The sequence below is a fragment of the Phaethon aethereus genome (genome assembly GCF_964289735.1).
Source record: "Phaethon aethereus genome assembly, chromosome: 4".
Classification (NCBI taxonomy): domain Eukaryota; kingdom Metazoa; phylum Chordata; class Aves; order Phaethontiformes; family Phaethontidae; genus Phaethon; species Phaethon aethereus.
The window spans coordinates 1,973,778-1,999,595 of NC_138578.1; the positions used below are offsets into that span (position 1 = coordinate 1,973,778).

At 48.9% G+C, this 25,818-nt stretch overlaps 1 protein-coding gene across 1 annotated transcript in view; it reads right to left on the bottom strand.

Moving 5' to 3' along the window:
* The window catches only part of SLC4A4 (solute carrier family 4 member 4), a 156,249-nt gene that overhangs the window by 58,122 nt on the left and 72,309 nt on the right, over positions 1-25,818 (bottom strand). The window contains exons 4-6 of the mRNA XM_081999521.1: positions 24,380-24,540; positions 21,533-21,712; positions 9,592-9,668 (exon numbers count right to left, since the gene is read on the bottom strand). Of these exons, the coding sequence (XP_081855647.1) occupies positions 9,592-9,668; positions 21,533-21,712; positions 24,380-24,540 (418 nt within the window). The remainder of the gene's footprint in view (positions 1-9,591; positions 9,669-21,532; positions 21,713-24,379; positions 24,541-25,818) is intronic.

Here is a 25,818-nt window from a genome sequence, read left to right on the forward strand (position 1 = left end):
CCCGAAGGGAGAGGAGGGCTGGGGCAAAAGAAAAACTGGCAGTGAAGTGCGGGGCCAAGACTCATTTGAGCTTTTCTGCCACAGGCAGAGCAGCTCCCTTTATGGGCTATCGGCACCGTCCTCACCCGGTAGTGCCTGCCCAGTTTGCAGCGGGGAAGCCCCCACACGCTTCCAGCAACAGGAAAAATAAAAGAAAACTGTTATTCAGGTCTAATGCCGTTACACGGAAACAGTGGACAGCTAATAATCCCCGTCTCACCCTTACAATAGCAATATTAATACAAGCAAATCAGACTGGAAGGGCCGTCCACTGGCTTCACCTACAGAAGCTATGAACAGACACCAGCTTCGTAACCCACCTTCCTCCAGCCACGCAGGATCGGAAGCGCACGCTTGGATTCCCCTTCCCATTAGCAGCATTTCGTTGCCATCCTCGGTGGAACTGAGCGACCAAAGCAAAGGCCGCTGGCGTGAGAAACTGAGAATGCCATCTAGCCGGCAAATATCAAAACCGCCATTTCTGGGCTTCTGCTCAAGAGCCCAGGAAGGCAGCTTTTGGCAGTCCCGCTCCGGGAAAGCAAACACCAGGCCTATCCCATCCACTGGGGAAAATGTTTTGCCCCTCCTCTTCTTCTTTGTGCCCTTCGTCATTTTACAAATCTCCCTCCTCTTGCCCCTAGATTATATTTAGCGTCTCCAACAGAGAGTCCGTTCCAACCTGCTCTTTCCCACCCTACACACGCCATTTCTACGTTCACTATATTCAACAACCTCCAGCGCTGCGCTACTAAGAATAACCAGTGCTTGGTGTGGGGACGACAAGGAGGGGAGGAATCCATGAGAAGGTCAGGGTAGGATTTGGCTGCAGGCTCCAGCTCCTGCTTGGCTCACGGCACAGCAAGACTCAAACCCACTAAACGCAGCTCTCCCCCCCTCAAAGTACGGCCAAACCGGAGCGGGGGGAAGCAAGCCCTCCGCAGGGAACAGGGTGAGGGAAGAAGAGGCGAGGGCTGCATTATTTTAACAGAGGCCATTTAAAAATTCACTCGCCCTTCTGTTGACTCTGCGCGGGGCTATGTGTGCTCACCTCATCACAGCGTCGTGTTTCATCACGGGGTTCCCACACTGGAGCACGGACACACAGAGCTTTTATACTTAAGAAAGGGTAATTCCCCCAGGAATTAGAATCTGCCCGTCTCTCTGTCTTTCTGTATCTGTTCCCATACACATTTAAGATGATCTTCCCATAAATTATCCCATGAACGCTTACCTCAAGAGATACCTTCAACGCTCTGTGTTTTGTCTACGCACAGAACTCTGTTACCCAGGAATTTTTAGAGGTGGGCTGCTGATAGGCTGCAGGGAGAAACGACGCAAGCAAAACTGCTCTCTGCATCAAGAAAAAAGGCCGAAGTAAATGAAACTCCAGTTAACTAAACCTCCTAGAAACTCTTCCTTTCCCTCAGAAAGGCGGCAGTGATCTGTACGGGAAGACAGTCATTTTAATTTGAGCTCCATGAGGTCAAAGTAGGTCACCCAGGCTGACGGACCTAAAAATTAGGAATGTCTGCTTGTGACTGCGGGGATGAGGAGACGTTCAAAGGGGAAAAGCAGCGACTCACTCCCACCATTAATCACTGGACTTCATTCCCAACAGTGGGATCCCGTCAGCGCCCTTCCCCATCCATCGGTCCCCCAGGAAAGGCAGAAGGGTTTCTCTCAACAAGACCAGTTTCTTTTTTAACTTTAGAGCTGGCTTTGGCACAGATTCCCTGTTGATATGGAAACACCGCTCTGAATAAACAGTGCACGCACCACAACAAATAAGAAGGGTTTTGTGCCTCTCTCTGACTGACCATCTTCATTCAGAGCCGGTTTTTGTCCCATATACAAGCCCTTTGAAAGAGGAGATAATGCCAGGTCACTAAACTCCCCTTATATCAACATATATTCATTTTCTATTTGCAATTGCATCAGCTCAGTAGTAACAGGCCCCTGATACAACAGATTTGCTTTAAATGTCCCCTTGATTTTACATCTTGAGCAGTAAAGAAGTCCTAGCAATTCAGCCATTCGGAGGTGCCAAGGACATCTTAACAGAGCACGACCAAAGGATTTCTCACGGGAGGAGGGACAGAAGTGGGAACAGCAGTGGGAACTTCCCCAGCTTCCTACAGTCTGCCTGCACTACGGCAACGAAGGGGCTGATAAAGGCTCTACTTGACTCTTCTCAATCACTTTCGGTCACAGAGAAGAGCTGAAAAAATAATTTTAAATATTTTCCAATTATTAAGACTACATGAATCAAGAGCTAACTTACAATCCCGGCTCTAACACCATAAATGACAAAGCGTCCCCTGGGCATGGCAAACAGGATTAAAACCTTGCCTTCCCCAGAAGGTTGCTCAGACGGAGAAGGGTTGCGGCTGCAGGCATGGTGCGGTTTGAGATGTCTCGCCTGGGACAGGCAGCGCGAAACGCCAAGGTACACTGCCAGAGGAGAGCTCAGCCCAAACACGGCTTAAGCAATACTAAGTATAAGCAAGGCCACTAATATTTCCAGAGATTAATCATGCGGGAACGCTTCTATAAACATTCTCCTGATGCACTTGTGCCTCAGATACCGCAACTATGAGCCAGCGTGTGGCAGCGCGGTTTGAAACCGGCTAGAAAGCTGAACACCGCACAGAGAATCCTATCTTGATGTGCACTGAAAATAAGAGAGAATGGAAGTGTAACACTTGAAAAATGCCCAGGCAGCACCGGCCAAGCAGCCGGCAGAGGAATGGATGGTGAAGAGCCGGGCGATCAGGAGCACAAAGCCAACCTTCCAGATGTAGGCATAATCCACGCGTGGAAGTTTCGCTGGTGTAGCCACATCAAGTTAACTACGTGGAAAAAATCCCACCCCAATCTCTTGGCATACACAACTTACACCAGCCAAAGGATCCCTTCTGACCAGTACAGGTCAGCCAGTTTGGTGGTTCCAGCTAGGACAGTCTGTGGATCTGCCATGCGGACTGGCCAGCACGGCACTAATTGCACTGGCAATCCCTTCGACCTGCAGATGAGCCTTTAATAAATTTAAGAAAGTCAGCCAGGCGTGCGAGATGCCACTAGCAGCAAAGAGTGAAGTTTGGGATGCTCCTGCACAGGCCTTCACCTGATCCCCAGCGGGCTGAACCGCTATCGCTGCCTGGCGCTTTCCTTCCATACCCCTGTTCTGGGCAGCCTCTTTGACAAGAGCAATCCACGCTAGGAAGCGTCTGAGAGACACAAATATATCAGAAAAGCTTATCTGCATTAAATACGTCAAATATGTAGAACTTGGCTAAGATGCACCTAAATCAGCAGAAGCGTTAGAACTTTTCTAACTGTATCTGGTTGAACAATCTACACGTACATACACGTGTACATCCCCCTCACCCTCCCCAGGTTTGCTGGAGGTTGTCCTTTTTGACAGCTCAAGAAACCATCATTAGGTCTTGCAGTTTGGTGTTATTCAACATGGTGTTAGAGAAAAACCTGAGCAAACAGCTCGACCTTCAAGAGGTGGAGCAGTTCTCCTGCCATGAGAAGCCCTGGTCTTTCAGACACCCCTCGGTACCACTGATGTATGTGGCAATAGAGAGCTCAGAGCCCAGGAGCGAGCAGGAAGCCTAGATGCCATGTATTAATTGGGAAACAGAAAAGAAAAATATTGTCCAAAAGTGCCGTTGCCTCTGCTTGCCCGTCTAGCTGCAAATGACCAGTACGTTAACTGCAGCCAACACCTCATAAAATAAGGCAAATGAAGGCAAATCACTTCTCCGCACTTCTTGGAAGCAGTGACCTGCCAACACAAATCCAGTGAAAAGGAACACACCTCCTCTTCCCTAATTATCCTCATAAACTGCCAAAAAGTCAAACCACCCCAAAGCAAAACCATGATAGAACAGAAAAATCACAATTCGGTGGACCTGATGGAAGCTAGCTATCATCAGAGCGGTCTGAGAGTCAGGGCCCTGGCGTCGTCTTTCGCGATCTTGATGTGCAACGCCACAATGAACCAAGCCGTCGCTCTCGTGGCAGAGAGGAGCCGGTTCACGCGAACGACCCGACTTCAATATTCGTAACAGAATATGCTCTTAACCACGCAGGGCTGTTTGGGTGCTCAGCACCGCTGGCAGATACGAGAGTGGCAGGAGGAAGGAATCAAAAGCCTTTTGTTCAGCTACAGGGCGAGCGTCCCACACGGGCTGGACGCGGAAAAGGAAGGCTCCCTTTGGAGCTCCCCTTTCTGTTGTTCAGTTGCGACACCTCCTGCAAGACAGCACATTTATTGAGCGCGGCTCGATCAAAGATTTCTTCCTCTCTTCGCTTCTTCCCCCACAAACCTTCGCCTCTTGTAGACGTCATCAAATATCCCATTATGGCTTTTTTTATCCCGCGAGCTCAGCTGGGCGAAAAAGCTTTGTAACACTTCGGTGACGGTCAGCAGATCCCAGTGTCCCGACGTAACAACATACGAGTAAATCGAGGCTGAACGTCTCTCGGAGAAAACACACATGCTTTTGCTCAGCCAGGAATCCCGGCTCGCTGCTGCCTGCGGATGCTCTCTACCGTCAGCTCTATGCGGGCAAACACCGTGCCGACGGCACCGCCGCTTCGGCAAAGCTTCGGCGTCCCCGCGCCGTGTCGTCACTGACTGTCGCCGACTCTGCGCTGTCACAACCAACAATAAACCATTGTCTTATTGATTTCCCTCTCCGCAGACCACCGGTCCTGACAACCGGCCTACCAAGAGCAGCCGCTATCCGCAGCCGAGGTAGGGAGGCACAGTGTTTTGTGGCACTTGGGGACACGGTTTAGTGGGCACGGTAGTGTTCGGTTGACGGTTGGACTTGATGATCTTAAAGGTCTTTTCCAGCCTTAATGATTCTGTGATTCTGTCTGCCGCAGGCACATGAGATCTGCATCAATATTACTGATGCAACTTTTGTGATGAGTAATCGGCCGTTAAAGATTTTCTGCAAAGTCCACATTTTGGTAATTGGCCCTTCCTCTCGTTTCAGCTTTACAATCATTTGCTTTCCATAAATTAAAGGGGAAAAAAAGAGTAACATGAAATTTTTAATTTAGCAGACATCCCAACCTTACAACAAGTAACCCAGGGCTTTATTACTTTGAGTTTTCCACGTCATTTTATGATTTCACACAGTCTGATCCTGATGGCAAAATTACTTTATCCAGTCTCAAATACAAGGAAGAGAACGACACCCTTCCTCTCTAGCGGATGGCTCTCTGCCCTGGCAATTAGGGAACGGGCAGCACTTTTTCGGCTGCTCCTTTGGAAAAAGCCTGAGCGTCCTCTGTCCTTTCCTGACTCCAGCCTTTTCCAAGAGGGATTCTAAGTTCATTTTCTTTGTGAAAGAGCTTAATGGTTACCCAGTAAGAAGATTAACTCTGAAAAGTGTATTAAGAAGGCAAAGAGTATGGGAAAAACAAAACAAAAGCAAGATCAAAGTAAATCCAAAGTCAGCATAAACCCATCCTTTCCCTAAGGGTAGAGGAACCAACCTCGCAAAGCTCAACACAGGTAAATCTGAGTGCTAGCTATGATTTTAATAAACCCTATCTCTCGCTATTACCACTTGCTGTACTCACGTCAGCGTGCCTTGGGACCACTGCAAATATCTTCTTTCCGTGTTCCTTAGCCTCGGTGCTGTCTGTCTCCTAACTCATCTTTGCGATCTGAGAGAAAGCTGCTGAGCTTTCTCCTCTAACCAGGTCCAGCATCCACGTAGCGAAGCAAAGCCCGGCTCCTCATTAGGCTTCAGCCACAGGAAAGCTGAGGGTTCTTGTCTTCTCTCGCTCCTCTTGGTGACTGACTGCTCCTCCGTCCCTGGAGGAGGCCAAGCCGATTGTCACCACCTCCACTGTGCACCGAACACCGGCATCTTTCCCCATTTCTCCGCAGGGCAGGGCAAAACAGGCCCTTGCAAACCTCAAGGCGTCCTTCAACAGATCTTCAGGGAAAACCTAAGCAGGTCCAGTGCTCTCTAGTACACTCCACTGCCCTGCCCTCGGCTAGATCCCAAGCAATTTTAACACCTCTGAGCCCTGCTGTGATGGAAGCACCCACCGCACCCAGGTGCTGCCGTGGCACGGATGCATGAAAGCATAAATGCATCTGTCCTAGCTGAAGCCTCTTCACAGAGCTGTCTAGGTTAGGAGGGCTTCTTCTGCACCTAGGGAGGCAACCAGCCCACCTGAGAGCTGAACCTACTCTGCAATCCCAGCTCTCCGCAGGGACTGAAAAATAAGCTCCGGAGACCAGGCTCGACAACAGTGCCTATGTTTGGAGGGATCAGTCTGGGCTTTTGCCTTGCTAGCTGAGGTCCCAGCTGCTTCCTGCCCCTTAACTGGATTACCTAGAAAAACCCAACCACAACCCAAGCCACCTGAAAGCAGGCTGGCCCAGGTGACCATGCTCAAGCACTGCTGCCAATCAATACTAGCCCAGCTCCAAGAGGAGAGCCAAGTGGCCAAGTGTATTAGATAACACACGCTACTCTTCTGCATAGAGTGTTCCCCTTCCCAGTGTGTCCTCTTCCAACCTTCTCCAGGCTTGTGCTGATCCCTCTAACCTCAAATCCTATCCTTGGAAACCACCAGTTGTGGCAAACATGGAATTGAATGGAAAAATTCAGTACTCACTAGCGGGGAGGCAACCGCAGTATGCCAAGAGATCTGCTCCCGGTTTGGCTCCACAGAGAACGATCCCAAACAAAGAATTATCAGGGTCATAAGACAGGAGACACCAGTTTTCAATTCGGACCTTACAATGCCAAGGGGGAAAGAGCAGGGAAGCCACAGGTGGATGCCCAGGACCTGCCAGCTCTTCCAAACTGTGCACAGGAACCGTGGCTAAGCAGAAACAAAGCGTCTCAGGATGGAGAAAGTGAAATATCACCGGGGTTGGAGGTTGGTAGTCAGGCAAGAAGGCTTTCCCAGGCAAGCTGAAAGTATCGGAAGGTACGGCTGCTTCAGAAAGTCACGGCTGCTTCCAGCTAGATGAGTGTACAGGGCAAGAGCTGTCCTAAGGCACGGTCCTGGGTCCCTCTCCACGTTGTCACGTGGGTGGCAATCACAAAACCCGCCCTGCCCACCTGAAAAAGGGAGGGCTCAAGGTCATGCTGCAACTACAAAGCACTGGCCACCAGCACTGCCACAGGAAGAGACAGAGATAGAGACAGCAACAAAAAGAAATAAAAGGGTAACATCTTCTGAGGAGCACATTTCACAGTCTGAAGAGAGAGCATCCAGCACCTCTAACTCTGGTTTTACTCAGGCGTCTTTCTGCTCGGTAAGAACCTACGGAAACACAGATTGCAGGGGTATTCTGGCTGTAGTATCGCTACGCTGTTAACTGCACCATTTCAATTAGCATGAAAGGTTGCACAGCTGAAAATTAAGGATGTAGGCAGGCGGGGAAGTTACTGAAGGTAAACAGAAGTTTGTTCAAAGCCTTTCATCCTTTAAAACACGGGCACCCAAGACCCTCCCTTATCTTTGCAAAAACAGCAATCGGTGAAAGAGCTTAGGTCCCAGTCCTGCTCCAAGCAACTGTTACAAACTGACTTCAGCCCATCACAGTTCTTCTACACGCACACAAATAAATAAAAATTGGAATAGCCTCTTTCTCCAGCAGACTCATACCTCCCTGCATGGCCTCATTAACCGCCAAGCTTCCAGACGGGATACCGAGGTAACGACAGCCAGTGACTCTGCTGTCAAGGCAAGAAAATCTGTTCTCTTCCCAGCTCCTGTTGTCATAACACGATTATTGCCTCGCCTCCTGTATGGCACGCTCAGTTCTGCTCAAGAAAGTTGCCAGGCATCACCACAATTTCACAAACTTCATCAAGACGGGAGTTTCAGTCAATCAGTAGCGAAAACTGAGATCTAAGGTGATTTCTCAGGCCAGCTTCGAAAGGCGTACAGCACAAGGGTTCCATTGTGCAAAGTTCATCAGCAGGACACGGGCTAATTAACTAAGCGGCTTTTTGGAACTAGTTAGTTTTCAAGTAACGGTTTTCACTACAAGCAGTCAGGCATTATCTACGTGGAAAGTTAAAAAACTTTGGAGCACACTTCCAAACTGCATTTACTAACAGATTTCGCTATTAGCGCTGTCAAATCATCTATTTTTATACCCAATTCTACACGAAAAGGCTATTATCCGTACGCGTCCAGAGACATTTCAGCAGCAGGGGCAACTGGGACTGCACTACTCAGATGTCCAAAGCCTGCTGCAACATTCAGACCTAGTCTGCTGCTAGTCTATACATAAGACCCCAGTGATAATGTGATTAAAAATATAAAACATGGCAGTCTTTCCAATGAAAAAAGCTGTTTCACAATCCTACTCTTTCCCCAGGTGTGGCTGTATATATCAAAGGAAACAGATATTTTGCAAAACCAACCAACCTGTAGAGATGTATGGTATACCTCTGAATGACGCTGAGGTCAATGCAAAACACGTCGCTCCCCTTCGCTCTCCCCGGAAGTATATTTAGTCAGATAAACATACAGATATTGATTTTAAAAATATGTAATTACTCTGAACTCACTTTTCTACATTGATTGTGTTGCTGCGTCCCTTTAAGGCAGAGTGGGACTTACAGAAGACTGCAGCCAGCCATCATTTGAAGGACTAGAGTCATTCTCAGCCGGCCAGCATTTCTGCGTTAGCCAAATAATTTTCCAAAGTAAGTCTCATTTGCATTCAGAATGACCATGGGACTAGAGAACGCTGAAAGACCCGGAAAAAAAAAAAAAAAGATTCTCCGAAAGAAACAGACACGCTTTGAGAATAACCCACTTTTTGAACCAAGACAAAGGTTTTTTGAAAGTTGCACAGAGACCTTATTCAGACACCAGTTTTCTAAGAGTTGAAATAAACTCACTTTTACCCCTCAGGCCCCGCAGCTCTCAGAAAGGACGAGAACACACACAAAGACAGCCCATCTGATATACCGCAAACATTACCCTAGTCTAAGCAATTGGTCAGATTTGTGGAGACTTGGCACCAAAGGCCAATTTTAAACTTGATTCCTCATTTCCATGTTGGAGCTCTTTTTCCAGGGTTACCTGTCGGCACAGTTGCCTTTCTGGAGTGATGCGCAGGGTGAGGTAACATCTTCTACTCCACCAGCTGCTGATCTACCCCGTGGCCCATGGGAGCACACGCCCTGGAGTGCTGCAGGACCTTAGCTCCTGTGTAGACCCTTGCTGTAACCCCTGAAGACCCTATTCTCATCAGGCAGAGGATCTGAAATACATCTGTATCGCGATATCTTCCCTCCTTTCCCAAGGGTATGGGCAAGATGCCATGTACGTGGTGGCACTTGCTTCAAGCCTTGCAAGAGTTGAACCTGCTGTTTTCAAGGGCTGGCGCTTAAGAAGTGGAGGATCCCATCACAGGACTCGGAAATCATCTACTCACCTCTTCTTCTGCTTCCGTTTTGTGGTACAGAGAGCCTCGGTCCCCAACACCCAGCTCCTAACCACACACACCACCAAGCCAAGTCTGAATCTGAAGCTTACCTGATCCTTCTCAGGCTTGTCAGAGATGTCATTCAGGCTGGTGGAAGTCAGGTTTCTGTGGGCCATGGCTGGGCTGCCTGTAAGAACAATGTTGATACCAGTTAAAGCACTTGTTTCGATGCAGGCAGAAGGACACAGAGGCTCAGGCTACAGCAACACCTTTCCTTGCAGAAGGGAGGTTGATGTGGGGAATTTAAGACCCTGACAGGCTGCTTTCCATGACTTTCCGTGGCACGTGGGGTATTAAGATGCTAACACTTCACCATCTTTGAACCACAGCGTTCGCGTGACTCTTAGGACAGCAAAAGAGTCTAAGGACTTGCTCTTGCTCGTCCAAAGACTCCCACTTTGGACGTCCAAAGCTCGTCCAAAGACTCCCACTTGCCTGAGGGAGAAGCAGCGAAGCAGCAATGGGCTGCTGACACTGATGCTGCTGGGTCACCCAGGACCCAGTCATAAACCCATCCCTCAGCAGGGCTGGGAACCCCATGATCTCTCTGACCTGCAAACCCCTCGCCTTAGCTCTCCTATGTAGATGGCATCTGCCCTACGCTCCTCAGCGTCCCAGACCTTGGTAGGCAGCCCACGCAGTGAGGGAGGTTGGCAGCTCCTGGTCCTTCCGAACAGCCAATAACAAAGATCTGCCTTTCCTCAAGCAAGCTCACGAACCTTAAGCATTTTTCCGATTAAAACGACGTGTGCACTGCGTCGATAGGCCAAAAGTCACCCATTCCTCACGCCAGATACCCCAAAGACATGAAGAAACCCCCTAGAGCTGAAGAGCTGCAGCAGTTCACCTCCATTCCTTTTCCACAGACCAACTGCTCGTCTGTAAACCTCACACGCTGCCACTCAAGCACTGTAAAACAGCTAGGAAGGAGCTGCTTGCTCCCTTATGGACTCCTTATCCTACTTATTCTTGTATTCTCAGCGACTAGCAGAACATAATGGGAATAGTTCTAAAGCACTTGGAAAAAAGCACCATGATTTCAGAATTCAGTTCTACAGTCCCACTAAAAGCATTTGTAGTTAAAACTGAAGAAACCCAGAAACAACCATAATTGTAAAAGAAGAAAAATAATTTAATTAAAAAAAAAAAAAAAAAAAAAAAAGACAGACTCCTGGGATGGATACAGTATCATAAACCACAGCGGTCAGTACACATTATTTTAATTATTCTGAAATTTTCCCTTCCTTTCTCACCCACGCTCGCAGGAACCAGAAGCATAGCAACAGCAGCCGTTATCATAGAGTTTATGACCACGAACACAACTGGAAAGACAGAAAATACTCAAAAAGAAATGGCACTGAGGCACATTTCCCAACTTAGACTGTGATTCGTGACAATATTGATTACACTTACGCTTTGATATTCATATCAAAATCAAAGTCCAAGTTTTCAGTATTCATCAGCTCCCAGTGCAAACAGGCACTATAAGAAATCAGCATACGGAGGAGGAAAAAAAAAATAAAATAAAAGAAGAGTGGGAAGAAAAAGATCTGGACTCCCAGAGTTGGGCTTTCTTTACAACATATTCAATGTATGTGGAGACGGGCTTAAAGCGTTCTTTCTTAAGAGCTGCCTGGAATCGCAGCGTACCCGCTGTGTCTTACTGCCACATCCAGGAACGCCGACACGGCAAAAGCCAAGCACGGTTAGATAAATTAGATATTATCAAAGGGGGATCCCCAGCTTTTCCTCTTCCTGCGAGCCAGATTTAAGACCCCGCTTCTCTCTACAAGTGAGAAATGCCACTTGGAAGACTAGTTGAAGCTACGCATATTAGTAACCATTCTCCTAATTAGTTATTAGCAAGCCAGACTTAGATGTGTCTAGAAATTTTGACTGGATGTTTGATATGAATCAGTAGGTAGGAGATAAACACAAAACAGAAGTGATCAAACTTGCTCATGTTGCGTCTGTTAGACGGCCTAGACATCACTTTGTTCATGGTTCCTTCTGTGATATGAATTTTTAATCAAAATTTCTGTGTGGCAAAAAGCAAAGCTGGACAACAAAACTCAAAATAAACCCAGGTTATCCTAATCCTGAAGCCATTATTGAAACCCAGGGCTCCTTTTTCTTGTGTGGTGCAATTAAGTATCTTTTAAAGGTTGCACAGACACTGCCAATTCTAGGAAATTTTTGACAAGTATATAATGCACCCATAAATTAAAATGAAAGCTTGAAGCTCGATGCAGAGATACAGGCAGCTGCTTTGCAAGTCTGAGCCAATAATACCAAAAAAAGAATTGGAGAAGCACTTTCTTTAAAATGTGAAGCTTGTTCATGCCGATAATTGGTGTCGCGCAGCTCAGCGCGTCAAAGCAAAGTTTCTATCGGTTTCTATCACCTGAGAGCTACCAAGTGAGAGAAATTAAACAAGAAAGTCTTCGGCAGAGTTAAACAGATCTGGAGACGTTCAAAGACCTGCAGAGATGGGAAGACGGGTGGGCTGCGCGTAGAGCTGGGCATCCCGCGCTGCCCACCTGCCCGAGGGCGCTTCTTGCGTTCGGGAGATCGATCTCCTCTTGTTCAAGCTCTACCATGAGAACTCCGAGTCCTGGCATAGCTCTTGACTCCAGCTGAGAAGGAACCAAGTACAGCTTCCAAAAAGCTTTGAGCAAGGGTAGAAAATACTAATGATTTTATACGGTGGTTTAATGCTGTTTCAGTGCATTTTATTCACAAGGGCTGCACTCTGAAGAAAGGCATCTACTGAAGGTCCCCCTTCCTTTTCTGCAGACTGCTCTAGCAGTTTTCCACATTTCTAGGTCCCGTTCCACAGTGAAAAGACTTAAATCAGGGCCCACAGCTTTCACGGCTGGTATTTTTCCAGCTTACAACATCCGTTTTCTTTGTTTATTAGATTTCCAAGGCTGAATGTTTCTTAGGAGATAATTACCCTTCTTTCTAGAGGAAGCAGCTAATGACTTTATCGCCTCTTGCTAGCAGCCTCTTTCTCCCAACATGATCAACATAACCAGATCAAACTCACAGCAGCTCTTCTCAAGGCATCCCATGTTTATTCCAGACCTGGACAGCCCCATGTACCAAAACACTTGCCTGCCTCTTCCAGTCGTACCCCTCGATTTAATAAATACCACGCTTCCCTACAAACATGACCTTGACCATACTCTAAAGCCATCACAACTACAGCAGCACTACTACTGCAGGGCTGATCAAGGACAAGTGTACGGAGCCTAGACGTGAGGGACATCCCCCTCCTGCCCATAAATTCCTTGCCAGCAATTCAGCACCGCTCTGGTATTTTCTCTACAGAAACCGCTCGTGTGACAGCACTCCTGTTCAGTCAGCCACAGAGCTCCTACCACGCAGGAGGACCTGAGCCTGAGAAGAAAGCAAGCCTGCACCTGCACTCGTTCCTGCGAGTTATCCCCACAAAGAGCCGCCAGCACGTTCGCCGTAGCTCCGACTTCTTGGCACAACACACAGACCTTATTCACTCCCTCTTTCTGTCATCAGACTGGCCTTGCATTAAGAGATCTGAGCACCAAAGCTTTACAAGGTACTCTTTGTTCTTTGGAGGCAGAAAGCGACTCATAATCCCCATTTAAATTCGGCTCTCACAGGCTAAGGTGATTCGTATCTCCATTTCCTTGCGAGAAGCTTCACACTTCATGCTGACAGCCGGAACCTCCCGAGCATGCAATATGACTGTTCTCCCCTGAAGTCTGTGTCTGTGCATACCATCTTTTGAAGATGCCTTGCAAGGTCCTCAAGTTCAGACTAGCCCCGCTCAGCACTGACGATCTCTGGAACACAGACTGGAAACCACAAGCTTCACCTTTAACCAGATTTGCTGACCTAAGCAACTTGACAGTATCCCAGCCTGCGTTTAAAAGTTTTCCCCAAATCCCTAAATGAAGAATTTATCCTGACTGCCAAGAAAAGTCACTAACAGCAGAAAAATGCTCCTAGAAATGCAAGATGCAACATCTGCAACGTTGGCTCAAAAGCCACTTGGCTTTGTGGACACTGTGGCCCAAATCTGTACAGCCTAAATGCCTTTTGACTCGGGTTCCTAATGGTTATGCACCTTCAAAGACCCAAAGCCAGGAAGGACATGTCTAACACTCATTTTTTGATGTTTGTATAACAAGCCTGCTTGCGGGAGCAACTCTCCGCAGCAGGCTCACCCATTGGGAGGCTACAGTGCCACAAGGTCGTCTCAGTCTCTGGGAGAGGCCTAGCAGCACCACTTCTGAGAAAGACCTGAAAGAGGGGGAGGGAAAAAAAAACACGTTAAAAACCTGGGAGTGCTTGGGTGAGCAGCTTCTCCGAACGGTGAGGAAATACGGGAGCAGAAGGGAGCACCAAGCCTCTCAGCCTACAAGCTCTCCAGAGCCTCGAACAAACCAACGGAGTAAAAAGTTTCTGCTGCCGAGACCTCAGCCAGAGACCTCGGCGCGCGATGTTCGCCCTTACGCAGTTTGCTAGCCAGGGATAGTTTCCCGATTCAGGCCTAACTTACATGACCGCCCCTCCGGCAAAGGCGATGCGAGCCCCTCCTCGGCTGCGCTCCGCCAAGTCCTGGGGCAAGAAGTAAGGCAGGCGCTCCCAGCCCCTCCAGGTTATTACCTCATTCCACTAATAGGCTCGATACCCATCTTTCATGGGGAATATCCTGAAATTCTGATTTCTGTAGAACGCTACGGCCTATAAAGAAGGTCCCTGTGGCATCAGTGCAACGAGCGGTGCCTTTCGGGGGAACGGCATGCTCCTGCGATCAGCAAGGCTCCCCATGAGTAGTGGATCATCAGAGAGAAGCAGGGGCTGAGAGCTGGCCAGCTCATCACCGAGGGCGCCTGCTAGCTGTGTGACACAGGGAGCCCATCTCTGCATTTGATTTATATGGAAGTCAAAATATTTACGCTCGTTGCATTTATAATACCGCAGCGGTGGCAAGATGCATGAAGCCCTTTGAACGGCCAAAGGATACTCCAATGGCTGACAGAAGTGTCACTAGATGGCTTAGGAGGGAGACCACCGCCTGGAGGGGAGTGCAGGCTGACCTACCTGTTTCATCCCAGATGAAGAAAAAAAGCAAAAAAGAGTGAAACAGAGCAGCGGGAGGGGACGGTGGGGGTAACACGGACAGCCAGAGCGGCGGCCATTCCGCAAGGAACACCTTCGCAGTCTTCCCACTGTTAACGCAGCAGCAAGCGTTAGGAGACCGGCTGGTGCGAGTTACCCGCTCCTCTTCCTCTCGTCTTCCCCGACCCGCCCGCCCGCACCCCTGCCCGGACTTACTGAGCCATCCCACGCTGGGGCTGCGCTGCACTCGGATTTCATCATCCAACGTGCGGGTTGCCAGGCAGGGCACCGAGCTCTCGAGCGGGCTGCGAGCTTGTGCGGCGCAAGCAGGAGACAGTAGCAGCAGCAAAGAGGAGGAAGAGAGCAAAGGTGAAAAGTCAAAGAAAAAAAAAAAAGGCAAGAAAGAAACGCTGAAGCAATTGCACAAGCAAACCAGGCAGGAGACAGAGCGCTCGAACAGTCGCGGTTACACACAAGTGCACCTTTCTGCATGGTTCGGTGGCCAAAGTGGCGAGCCCACACATTTGTACCACGACGCCTTCTCCGTAGCTCCACCTTTCAGTGTTCAGTTGGCGGGTCTGGAGCCAGTTTTCCATCCCTGGTGTCTAAAATTCAGGCACTCGAGAAGCGGGTTTCAAGCGAGTGAGTAAGGCGGCTGCAGCGCTAGCTGTGCGGCGCAGTCCCCAGCTGCGGCGCGGTCAGTGAGAACGGCAGACACGCAGCGTTTCTGTAAAACCATCAGGTCACATCCCTGTCGGAGCCAACTTTGAGCATCCTGACCGCGTACGCACCCAGGCACACCCATTCGGGCTTGGAAACGCGTGCCTTAGTCTGTGATGCTTCAAGTAACGCAAACGGCTAAACACGGCGGTGGGGTTTTTCCAAGCGTTCCTTGAAAAATTTCTCATTTCTTAATCACTTAAACTTCCCTCCTCCTGTGCTGGTATTATTCGGCTGACGCCACCATTCAACTCTCTAAAGGGATGGAGGATGCAGGCTGTATGAAAAACACTTAACCGAACAAAGCTGAACCCTAATATAGGATAAAAACCTTAGAGGAGGAAAGTTTTCAACCATTGCTAGCTACCCTCCTCTGAGCGCACCAGCCAACGCGTCGCAGGCAGCCCGAAGCGTTATTTTAACTCAGCTGTTTCCAAACTACTCTGCTGTCAGCACAGCGAAGACAAAGAATGCTCAGGAGGGCTCTGGGCAGCACAGACACCACGCACACGGCGATGGGTGGCATGCCAGTATTTGTGGCGGTTAAACACTCACGAACACGTCACAGTCTTTCTGCACCTTTCCTGCAGCTTGGTTTTTAGCACGATCCGACCCCTTCTCGTCGACGCTTTTGCTAACGGCTCTCCCAGGTGTTCAATCATACAAAATGCCAAAAATGCACAGCAAACGTCGCCAGCCGAGCAGCGGTAAGCGTCGATTAGACAGTCCGCAGGCACCCGCGTAAGGAACGGTGAGCGCGGTTCTCGTTTTATACCGCGGCGAACCCCGCGTTACAACCCAAAGGTGTGCCAGCCGGGCGAGGATGCTGGCGGGCTGCTAGCGTATACGTTATTTACTGCGGGGCTTCATGTCAAGTGCTGTACCCTGTGCCAGGAAAGGACACAAAGAACTCTTAGAAAGCCAGTCGACAAAGCAAGACGCACAAAAAACCTGTCAAAAAAGCCCCGCAGGAGCTCAACTGAAATGTAAAATCGCAATGTCCTCGTTGAACACTTCATACAGCTCAATGTTCTACCAATGAAAGAAATGAAAAGGGCGGTGTCTGTGTAAGCTTTGAGTAATTACTTGGTACAGCTTTGCTCAGCTTTTTGATAATTATCTTTTTCCTGCTGAATGCCCAGTTTCCCAAGAGCAAAAGGATTTCGGAGAAAACATCCTCCCGCAAGCAGGATCCAAATATCCGTCTTTACGACGCAGCAACGAATACAAGGCATCCAGCGCACACCTTTGCCGCTCAGAAGTTCCGTGTCTGCCAATCTGATGGCTACCGAGTCTTCTCTTCAAAAAGAGCAGTGAAATGAAAGGCGGGGGCGAAGGATGACCCTGCTGCCAGAGCCACCGTCACCCCTGGTGAGGAGTGCGACGGCGGGGACGCTCGGGGAGCAGTCGGGGCAATGGGGGGCGGGAGGTTAAATCGGCATTTCTTCGGTTGCTGAATTTTGAAATGCTTTTCATACAACTGCACAGGGCTCGGCCACCTCAGAAGAGGGAAAAAAGCCACAGCAATAGCCACAGGCTGGGGCGCTTCATAGAGAAGTCCCCAGCGATACGCAAGGGCGTGAAAATACACTCCTTTTCACAGGCAAAGTCTGAGCAACTCCTGCTTATTTACCTTTTTTCCTGCTTTACGCATAAAGAATATCCTAGGACACATTCAGAAGTTTGAATGATATTAAACATAATACTGGAAGAGGAGTTTATACAAGCTTAGCATGAAGCTAAGAAAGGCACAGAAGATTTTAGAGCCCCTAAGACTTAAGTTGTTTAAGCGCGCTGAAGGAAGTGAGAGACGGGCACCTCGGTATCGCTGAGAACCACGGCCCAGGGGACACTTCCAGATTTCAGATCTAACAAATACCCTTGAAGAAATCGGTCATTATTTAATTTGCGTTTTAAGCCTAACTGCCCTGACCAAAAAAAAAGAAAAAAAAAAGAAAGGAAAAAAAAAAGGAAAATCATGGGCAGAATCCATGCTAATGACATTATGCTAAAGTGTTTCCTAAAGAAATGCTTCTCAAAGTAGTTTAATACAATTAGGTACCTATCAAAGTCATAGCTTCCAAATCAATCGTGATTGCCCAGTAAGAGCCAGTAAGTTGCACAATATATTTACACACAACCTACAGCAGGGCCTGGTTCCGCTTCAGGAGCGACCATTTCATTAACGGCCCTTAACGAACGCACAATAACCGCGTCCATTAAACGAGCAGGGCGCTCCGTAATTTACATCAACGCGTTCTATGGGTAAACTAGAGATGAGAAGTTCCCCCTTTTAACAACGGCAGTAAATGTCAGTCGAGCAGAAAGCCAAGCTGCTTCCCAAATACACCAGCCCGTAAACCTGTCGTGCCGAGGTGAGAAGTAAGCGATGCACCGAGGGGCTGCCGTTCTCGGGAGCGTGGCGGCAGCATCAATATTGAATGAACGTTTCACCGACGCCGAAATGAAAGGTAGACGCCGATGAAAGGAAACACCTACCTGGAAAGAAACTCTAGGGAAATTTATGAGCGCTTGGGGCTGATGGCACTTCCATTATTGTGATTAGCTGTTTTGGGAGACAGCCACACTCCTGTTGGCCTCATGAAATTTTCAGCTGTCTAAAGGACAAATTGTGCCTTTGGAAGCACATGAGAGGCACTCATTGAATTCCAGGGAGCATGGTATAACTTGATAAAATACACTCTGGAGTTACCTTTCATTAAGGTGTAAATAATAAATAACAGCAACAACTATTTGTGAAGTATTTCCCTTTGTATGGAAGTCTCTCTCTCCTTAAGTCTCAATGCACTTGAATTGTCATGGAACATAGCGCATTAGATATTCTCATAACACATAAACATCCCAGGTGAGGAAACAGAGGCAAAATAACATGAAAGGAGCGGCTGAGGGAACTGGGGGTGTTCAGTCTGGAGAAGAGGAGGCTGAGGGGAGCCCTCATCGGTCTCTACAACTACCTGAAAGGGGGTTGTGGTGAGGTGGGGGTTGGTCTCCCAAGGAGTTAGCGATAGGATGAGAGGAAATGGCCTCAAGTTGCGCCAGGGGAGGTTTAGACTGGATATTAGGAAAAATCTCTTTACTGAGAGAGCGGTCAAACACTGGCACAGGCTGCCCAGGGAGGTGGTGGAGTCACCATCACTGGGAGTGTTCAAAAAATGTGTGGACGTGGCACTTTCGGGGCATGGTTTAGTGGGCATGGGGGTGTTGGGTTGATGGTTGGACTTGATGATCTTAAAGGCCTTTTCCAACCTTAATGATTTGGTGATTCTGTGTGGCTGAAGGTCAGCCAGCGGGCTAAGCAAAGCCAAGAAAGAATTTCTTGAGAATCAGTCCATCTGAGACAGGACCCACACAGCCCCTTCAAACAAGAAAAAGAAATTAATGAAAGCCCAGGTCACCTAGGATCTGTGTAAAGGATGCCCTTAGCCATGAAAAATAAGCAGGGGCTGGAGCAAGGACTTAGACAGACACCCTTTGTCAGCATCATCCTCCCAGAACAAGCATGCTATTATTTTCTCTTAAACCAGCCCTGAAAGCCTAGCTCGGTACAGCGAAGAGACCGGGCTTACCGTCCGAGGTATCGTTAAGTAAGGCACTGTGCGTCATTTACCTTCAAACCTCCTCAGCAAGTTTTAATTTGCCTTTAACAGCCTGAGGTTTTGATGGCTCCTCAAGGAATGGCTTTAACTGCAGAAACAAGGAAATTGCCATTCACCAGCTGCTGAAAAGAGAGGCGGCTGTTACAAGCATACCGTGCAGTAAAAATAGATGCCATGTAGAGGTGGAAGCTGTAAACAGAGCCCATTTTAACCTCTTCAGTAAGACTCTTGTTGTGTCCGAAGGAGGCACTAATCATAGCAATGCCATACAGTCAATCCTAAAGGATTCCTTTACATTCCTACACCTTAGCAACTCACTGAGACAGGCACTCAGAATTAAACACTAAGCTTGATGACTTGGTCAACCAGAAGAGAGGAAAAACGCATATCATTGCCCAAACACAGAGGCACTCCAAACAGCCAGGAGTTTAACCACTTGTCTCCCACGCGATATGAGCGTGGTAAGGTCTGACTGCGGAATCACAAGCGTGCCGTGGGCCAGCCTGGAAACACCTCTCCGCGTTACCGTCACCCTCGGTGTCGCAGCGCCTACCCGCAGGAAAGGGGCTTGGGGCTGGAGCCAAGAACGGAGGGCAACCCCTACACACCCCGCACAGGGCGACGCGTGCTGAAGACGCGTCCCTCTTATGTTTTACCTCCCGTACAGCGTGGCCACAGTCCTGGACCCTTCTCCTCAAAGCAAACCTGTTCATCTTACCAAAGGTCCAGAAAGAGCAGTAGTCATGGAGGTGGTAACCGCTACCTATAGACACCAACGCAAATAACGCTTATGCATCTCACCTGCAACAGCCGTTCCTTCTTGTCAGAGAAAGCAGGTGCCTCCCGTACGAACAGCGGGGAGGACACAAACGAAAGCCCGAGAGCATGTGCTGCAAAGAACCTGATTTCTTAATCCCAGCTGAAGACAAACACGAGCGACTCGTCAGGTGCCCAGTCCTGCCGTGACGGAGGCATCCTCCAGGGATGCGAGGTGCCTGGCTGATTTAAGGGCAAAACGCTGAGGCACCTACAGATTTCATGCCCGAGGCTAATGGGAAATGAGCAGGGGGGCTTGAGGAGCAACAGAGCTCCTGAACAACACCCCTCTCGGATCGGGCCCCCCGCAGGCACTCCTACCCCCTGGGTATTACCCCATTAGCTAGATGTCCGCTCAAGGCGTGGGGGAATTTGCAGGCCAAAAGCAAAGCCTGGAGATGCCCAGGAGAACCTTCCCCCTCCCTGCGGTGTGCTCTGGAAGAGGCTCCCCGGTCTTCAGTAGGCACCAACCGCCTCATCTGGCCACGCTGAGCTCCTTTCCCAGAACTGGGATTTCTTTACAGTGCTCTCCAAAGCCCAGCCCCTCTCTCTGCTCCGTTGGGCTCCTGCAGGGACATTCACCGAAAAGCTGCACGCTCAGGACATTGCCTTGATTCACATCACTGCGCCTTCGTGTTATTTGCTTAATCACTGCGTTATCAAGGCACCCGTACATGACAAGATGCATCATCTAGAGCAATAAATATTCTTCACATGCACATACACATCTGTTGCAAAAGCAAAGGATGATAAGAAGTAGGAAATATTAATGAAGTATGGCAATAGGTTAGGGAGAAATGCTAGGCCGAGTTTTAGAAGCAGAACGCAGAAAGCTAAGAGGCCTTAAACGTAGCAAGGAGAATATTATCTCTTCGCTTGGTTTCATTTCTGGGTATTTTAAAATAGTGACTTTTAGACAAATTTCCAGACTGCAACAGGAGTCAGTTGACAGAACTCCAAGACATGACAATAGGCTTAAACCTTCTCTTTTTTGATTACCGCTAGTAAGAAGACAGCAAGCCTCAATGCACGGGTACGTAAAGAGTCACTGCCAAGGCCTCTGTAGCTGCCTGCGTCCACGCGCGCCCACACGGTTATAGACACCACTATAAACATGGCACAATCTATTACACCGTTTTTAGAGAGCGAGCAAGCTACATTCACATATACACCACAGAACAATTTCAGGATGAATAAAGCAAGATGGAAATCAGCTTTACCCACACTGGACAATGATTGCATGGCAATAAAGTGCAAGCTAGATGTTACTATCACGTAATTTTTGATTAAGAGTGCCACCGACACCATCTGCTACGGAAACCGAACGCACACGAACGCTTCGTCTCTGCCCAAACGTTTCAGATGATCGGCCTTGTAGGTTCAGGCACGCTTAAGAGTTTTTTGTAAATCTCTCTTTCCTATCGTCGTTCCTACGCCATCTCCTACGCGCCAGCTGCGAGCGCATCTCTCTGCCTTCCCCTGTGCCTCCTGCTCCCTGCCTGCCACCTGCCCTCCTCTCCCACTCAGTCCAGTGAAGATACGGTTAGAGCGATGTGCCACGGCCAAAGCAGCCTTCAGAGCCCACCACTGACGTGCTATCAGTACGGGTCTCGCTACGCTAATCGTGGGTTAGGAAAGCATTGTCAAGGCAACGCAGTTAGTTGTCGGCAGGCAAGTTTGGTGGGTTGCTTGAAAAGGGAAGGCTATAGCCAGTTAGCCTCTGCATTACCATTATCGGGGTTGGTAAACATCCTACTTGCACTGGAGACGGTCTTTCCAATGTCAGCCAGGGAGCGCAGGTTGGATTTCTTGGTCTGGTGCCGGTGCTTCCTGAGCAGCGTGTAGGTGACTTTGTCCTTCAGTTCCGATTTCAAAAGCCCCGTCTCGATCTGATTGTCAACGATCATTTCTGTTGCAGGCAAAGAAAGGGGCGAGGGAGAGAAGAGGTTGGTTAATCACAAGGCACAAAACTCAGCTGTGTGGAGGGAGAGCGGGGGAGAGGGACGCATCATTTCCAGCCTACCTTTCTGAAGGCTTTCCCTCCCATCTCAAAACCACCACCTGATTTCGCCATTTTAACGGGAACCTCTTTTAGACATTGCTTTGGAAATGAAACATAAGCATTTCCACGCAGCAAAACCGATCAGCCACCGACGCGCACCTCCTGCACCGAGACTCCCTTCTGTTACTTTCGTACACGCCACTGAGCCTATTTCAAATCAACCGTACCCAGGATAAGATGGTTCTCAGTTCAGAAAGGGAATCTGCCCTCACCCTGTATTTTTGTGAAGAAGCTACAGCCACGCTGCAAGTTCCAGTACGCTCCCAAAAAACCCATAGTAAGACTTCTACTGGATTCAACAAGGCCTGAGTTCACCTCGCAGGCCCCCAGTAAAAACTCATCTAATGACAGGAAAAAGTCCTGGGGATGAGTAACTAATTAAATCACTCACTCTCAGAACTGAAGTGAAATGATGGCAACTACAAAAGGCAGAACTTGCTCCAATTGTCACAGGACGCATTACGCGGCTTTGCCTTGAACTGAATCACCAGGCAAAGAGGCTGCCAGCCCGCTGCAGAGACTGCTCACTTTCCATCAGTGCTCCCCTTTCTGCTCCCCTATCCCAGAGGAGAAAGAAAAAAAAAGGTAGCCCGATTTATTAAGAATCTCTACTGTGCATTAAATCTCACATTAAGTTGTTCCCTTGATTACTTCAGTTAACGCGCTGTCCCCCAAGGGAAAGTGGCAGCTCTTATTTGTCTACCGGGAACTTTTATTTGGACTAATAATAAAAGTTATGGGAGGGGGGAGGCAGAACACGCATCACATTTGCTAACTCAGTGAGTCAGACAAAGTCCTCCTCCGTGTTCATGCCCCTTCAAATCACTAGGGAAGAAGCCTAGTTCTTCCACCCAAACGCAGAAAAGGACGATTATATGCATGTAGGTACGGCTCCACGAAATGTTTGGCAAAAGCTTTCTTTTTGTAAAGTGCCGTTTTTCTGTAAGCTTTTGTCGCTCATAATTTTTCTTAGTGATTTTTGGTATACTTCCTTCAGGACAACACGTCTGTCTTCATCAAGTTTATCCTTCTCCATCTGGCAAGCATCTCTTCCCTTCCGCGTTTCTGATATAACACACATCAACAAAGAGAGCTCTCCGAGTTCTTCCTTCCTGCGTGACACCAACCAAGCGGTCACAATTAAACAATTCTGGAAGCCAAGTCTGCAGGCTTCTTGGACATCCCTACCTATCTGATTAAGGATCCAGACCAGCAAAAATACGCCACTCAGGACAGTGTTACAGCAACAGCAGCCACCGATGTGTAATTTCGTCTCCCAGGAATTACATTTAATTTGGGCTTTGAAGAAGGATACTGAAGGTACTATCTCAAAGTGACTTCAGAAAGAAATTTAGTATTTGAGGGTTAAAGGTTTGGACCGCTGACATCAGCTGCTACCTTCCGAAGCACGTTCAGCTTCAGCATAAAACTTCAGAGGGTTTTTTTTTTTTCCTTTTAAACTTTGCAAAACTGCGCATTTGGATACACAGACACAAAACCAAAGGAAGAGAAATGCCGACCTAAGCACCTGCAAAACTAAGCTCAAAACTCCGCAGATAACATCACAGCCAGCTTTTGTAATTCCAAGTCTTAGAAACTAATGCAACACCTGGTACTTGGCAATTTCATGCAGGACAATTTTGAGCCTGGTTCCCAAGATTATAAATCAAAGCACTGAGATTTGTGGGGGGTTTATTTCATTTTGGTCTTCTACAACTCTTCAAATAAAGGCTTCTAAACTCAGCGTACTGGTTAAATGTACCTCCACTGGACGGGTCACTTCTAAAATTTATTTTCGTACGTCTTCTCAGACGTCACGGGGAACATGATACAGCTCTCAGCAATGTCACCAAGTGTCATCCCAGGCCACGGCTAGTCCGACTGCAAAAAAATTGCCATCCTGTTGTGCAGAGTGAAGCATCAGCTGGTACCGCGGCTGCTCTTCGCCCTCCTGTGCGGGAGGGGAGAGCCCCGCCTGCCCTCCGTCGCCCACCCTGGGACCGCGTCCGAACGCGGCCCGCGGCCTGACCACGCAGGCCAAAACCTGCGGTCGCTCTGCACGGAGCGGTACCCGCCGGGTGTCTCTGCCCTGAGAGAGCCGGCCTTCTGCATGCTACATATCTGGGAGCGAACGTGAACTAAGTGAGCGTGAGCCATTCCTTTCACACACACGCAGCTGTGTCTTGGGATCTAACTTAGGTGATGTACTTCAGGATCCAAAAGGTTCTACATAATCGCCAAAAACCAGTTCAAGGTAAGCACTGGTTATCACTGAAGTCGATTCTTCTGCTCTTCTTCGCGAATTGTGGAGAAGTCGTCTCATTTATCTGTTCTCCTCCTCCTCCATGTATTTTCTAGTTTTCCCCGTTATTCCTTGGCGGATTCTTTCTTGATTTTCCCCTCTTAGTGAAAAAGCAGCGCTTTCTCGTTAAAACCGTCAGTGACCCCACCATCAGGGTTAATACGAATTTGTAGGGAAGAGCTGAGGGAAGGAGCCAAGGCAGCTTTACTTACCCACCACCTGCGGGAGAGAAGAGGCCTCCATATCCAGCATTATTGAGCCTTTCTCTATACACGTCCTCAACTCGAACAAGCTGTGCAGGGACAAGGTGGCGACGTGAGGTTTGCTCCATCGTTCCCCACCTTGTTCTACCTTCTCCTCAAACTTGATCCACCTACGAGAGAGCAGAGCAACGAGACCGTGTTGAAGCGGTTGGCCCCGTGCAGACGCACGCCTCTGCAAGAAGCGAGACAGCTGAGCCGTCGCGGCGCACCGACAAGTTCAAGCGCATGCATTTTCCCACGCAGCTGCGAGGCCACGAACCCGTGATCAAGTTCCAAAGGCTTAATGAACTGGTATGTGTCAGCCGAGCGGCGATAATGCTCTGCCTGCTTGTAAACCGTCGCAAATGTGAGGTAAAACATGTTATCTTTAATCGCTTTCACCAAGACTTAAACTGTTTAACACCCTTTAGCTGATGTTTACTCCCGGCCAAGAGTACACAGGCAGCCTCAGCGACTCGGCTGAGAGCCGGTCATTGCCTCCCCGGTTTGCTCACCCAGTCCCTAACCCAACGCCGCATCGAGGCAACCGCAACCGCGCGGCCGCCGCTTCGCCAGACCCGACCGAGAGCAAGTCAGGTAACACCTTCACACTTCACTCATCACCCCCGAGAAGGGCTGAGCACCACAGCTCCACTGAAAGTGGATGAGGGCACAGGAAAAATAAAAATCAAAATCAGCATTTCTGGAAAGAAGGTGACTCGTATTCGAGTATTCAAATCCAGACGATAAAACCTGAAAATTTAAGCCACTGCCAAAACTCAGCGGCAGGGAGTAAAACTGCCGCATACCCAGCGGCTGGCGCGGGGCAGAGGGTGGAGGGGAGCAGCACGCCCCAAGCAAATCGGACGATGTTCCTAGCAGAACAAGTGAGCCGCCAGCGCAAAAGACCCAAATGAAGGGGCTCGTTCTTTCCCTCCGCTCTCTAGCCGTTGTTTAATGATTTAACAAAGTCGGTCTGCAAAAACCAGAAAGCTCATCTCCAGCTGAAGGTTAGAGCAAAGGTTAAGTCCTGTTCCGGGCAGAATACTCGTTTACAGCCCTAAAACCACGCTGCAGCCCACCGCCGCCGCCAGGCTCGCCCCTGCCCTTGGCTCCGTCGCAGCCAGCCCCGTTGGACTTGGTGATCTTAAAGGTCTTTTCCAACCTTAGTGATTCCGTGGGGCTCGAGGAGGGGGTTTCACCTGGCTCGCACCTTCGCTGCGCCGGGAGAAGGAAAAAGAAACGCCACGGGCCCTTTTCCTTTCTCGCAGCGCCCAGCGATGGCTTTGGTAGAAGCTCGGAGCGCAGGAGAAGGAAGGCGTTTTAATATCACCTAACGGCGAAGCAGAAGCGCCTTTCAGTCCTGCCTTGAGATACTCTTTTAATATATGTGGAAAATGAAAATTCCA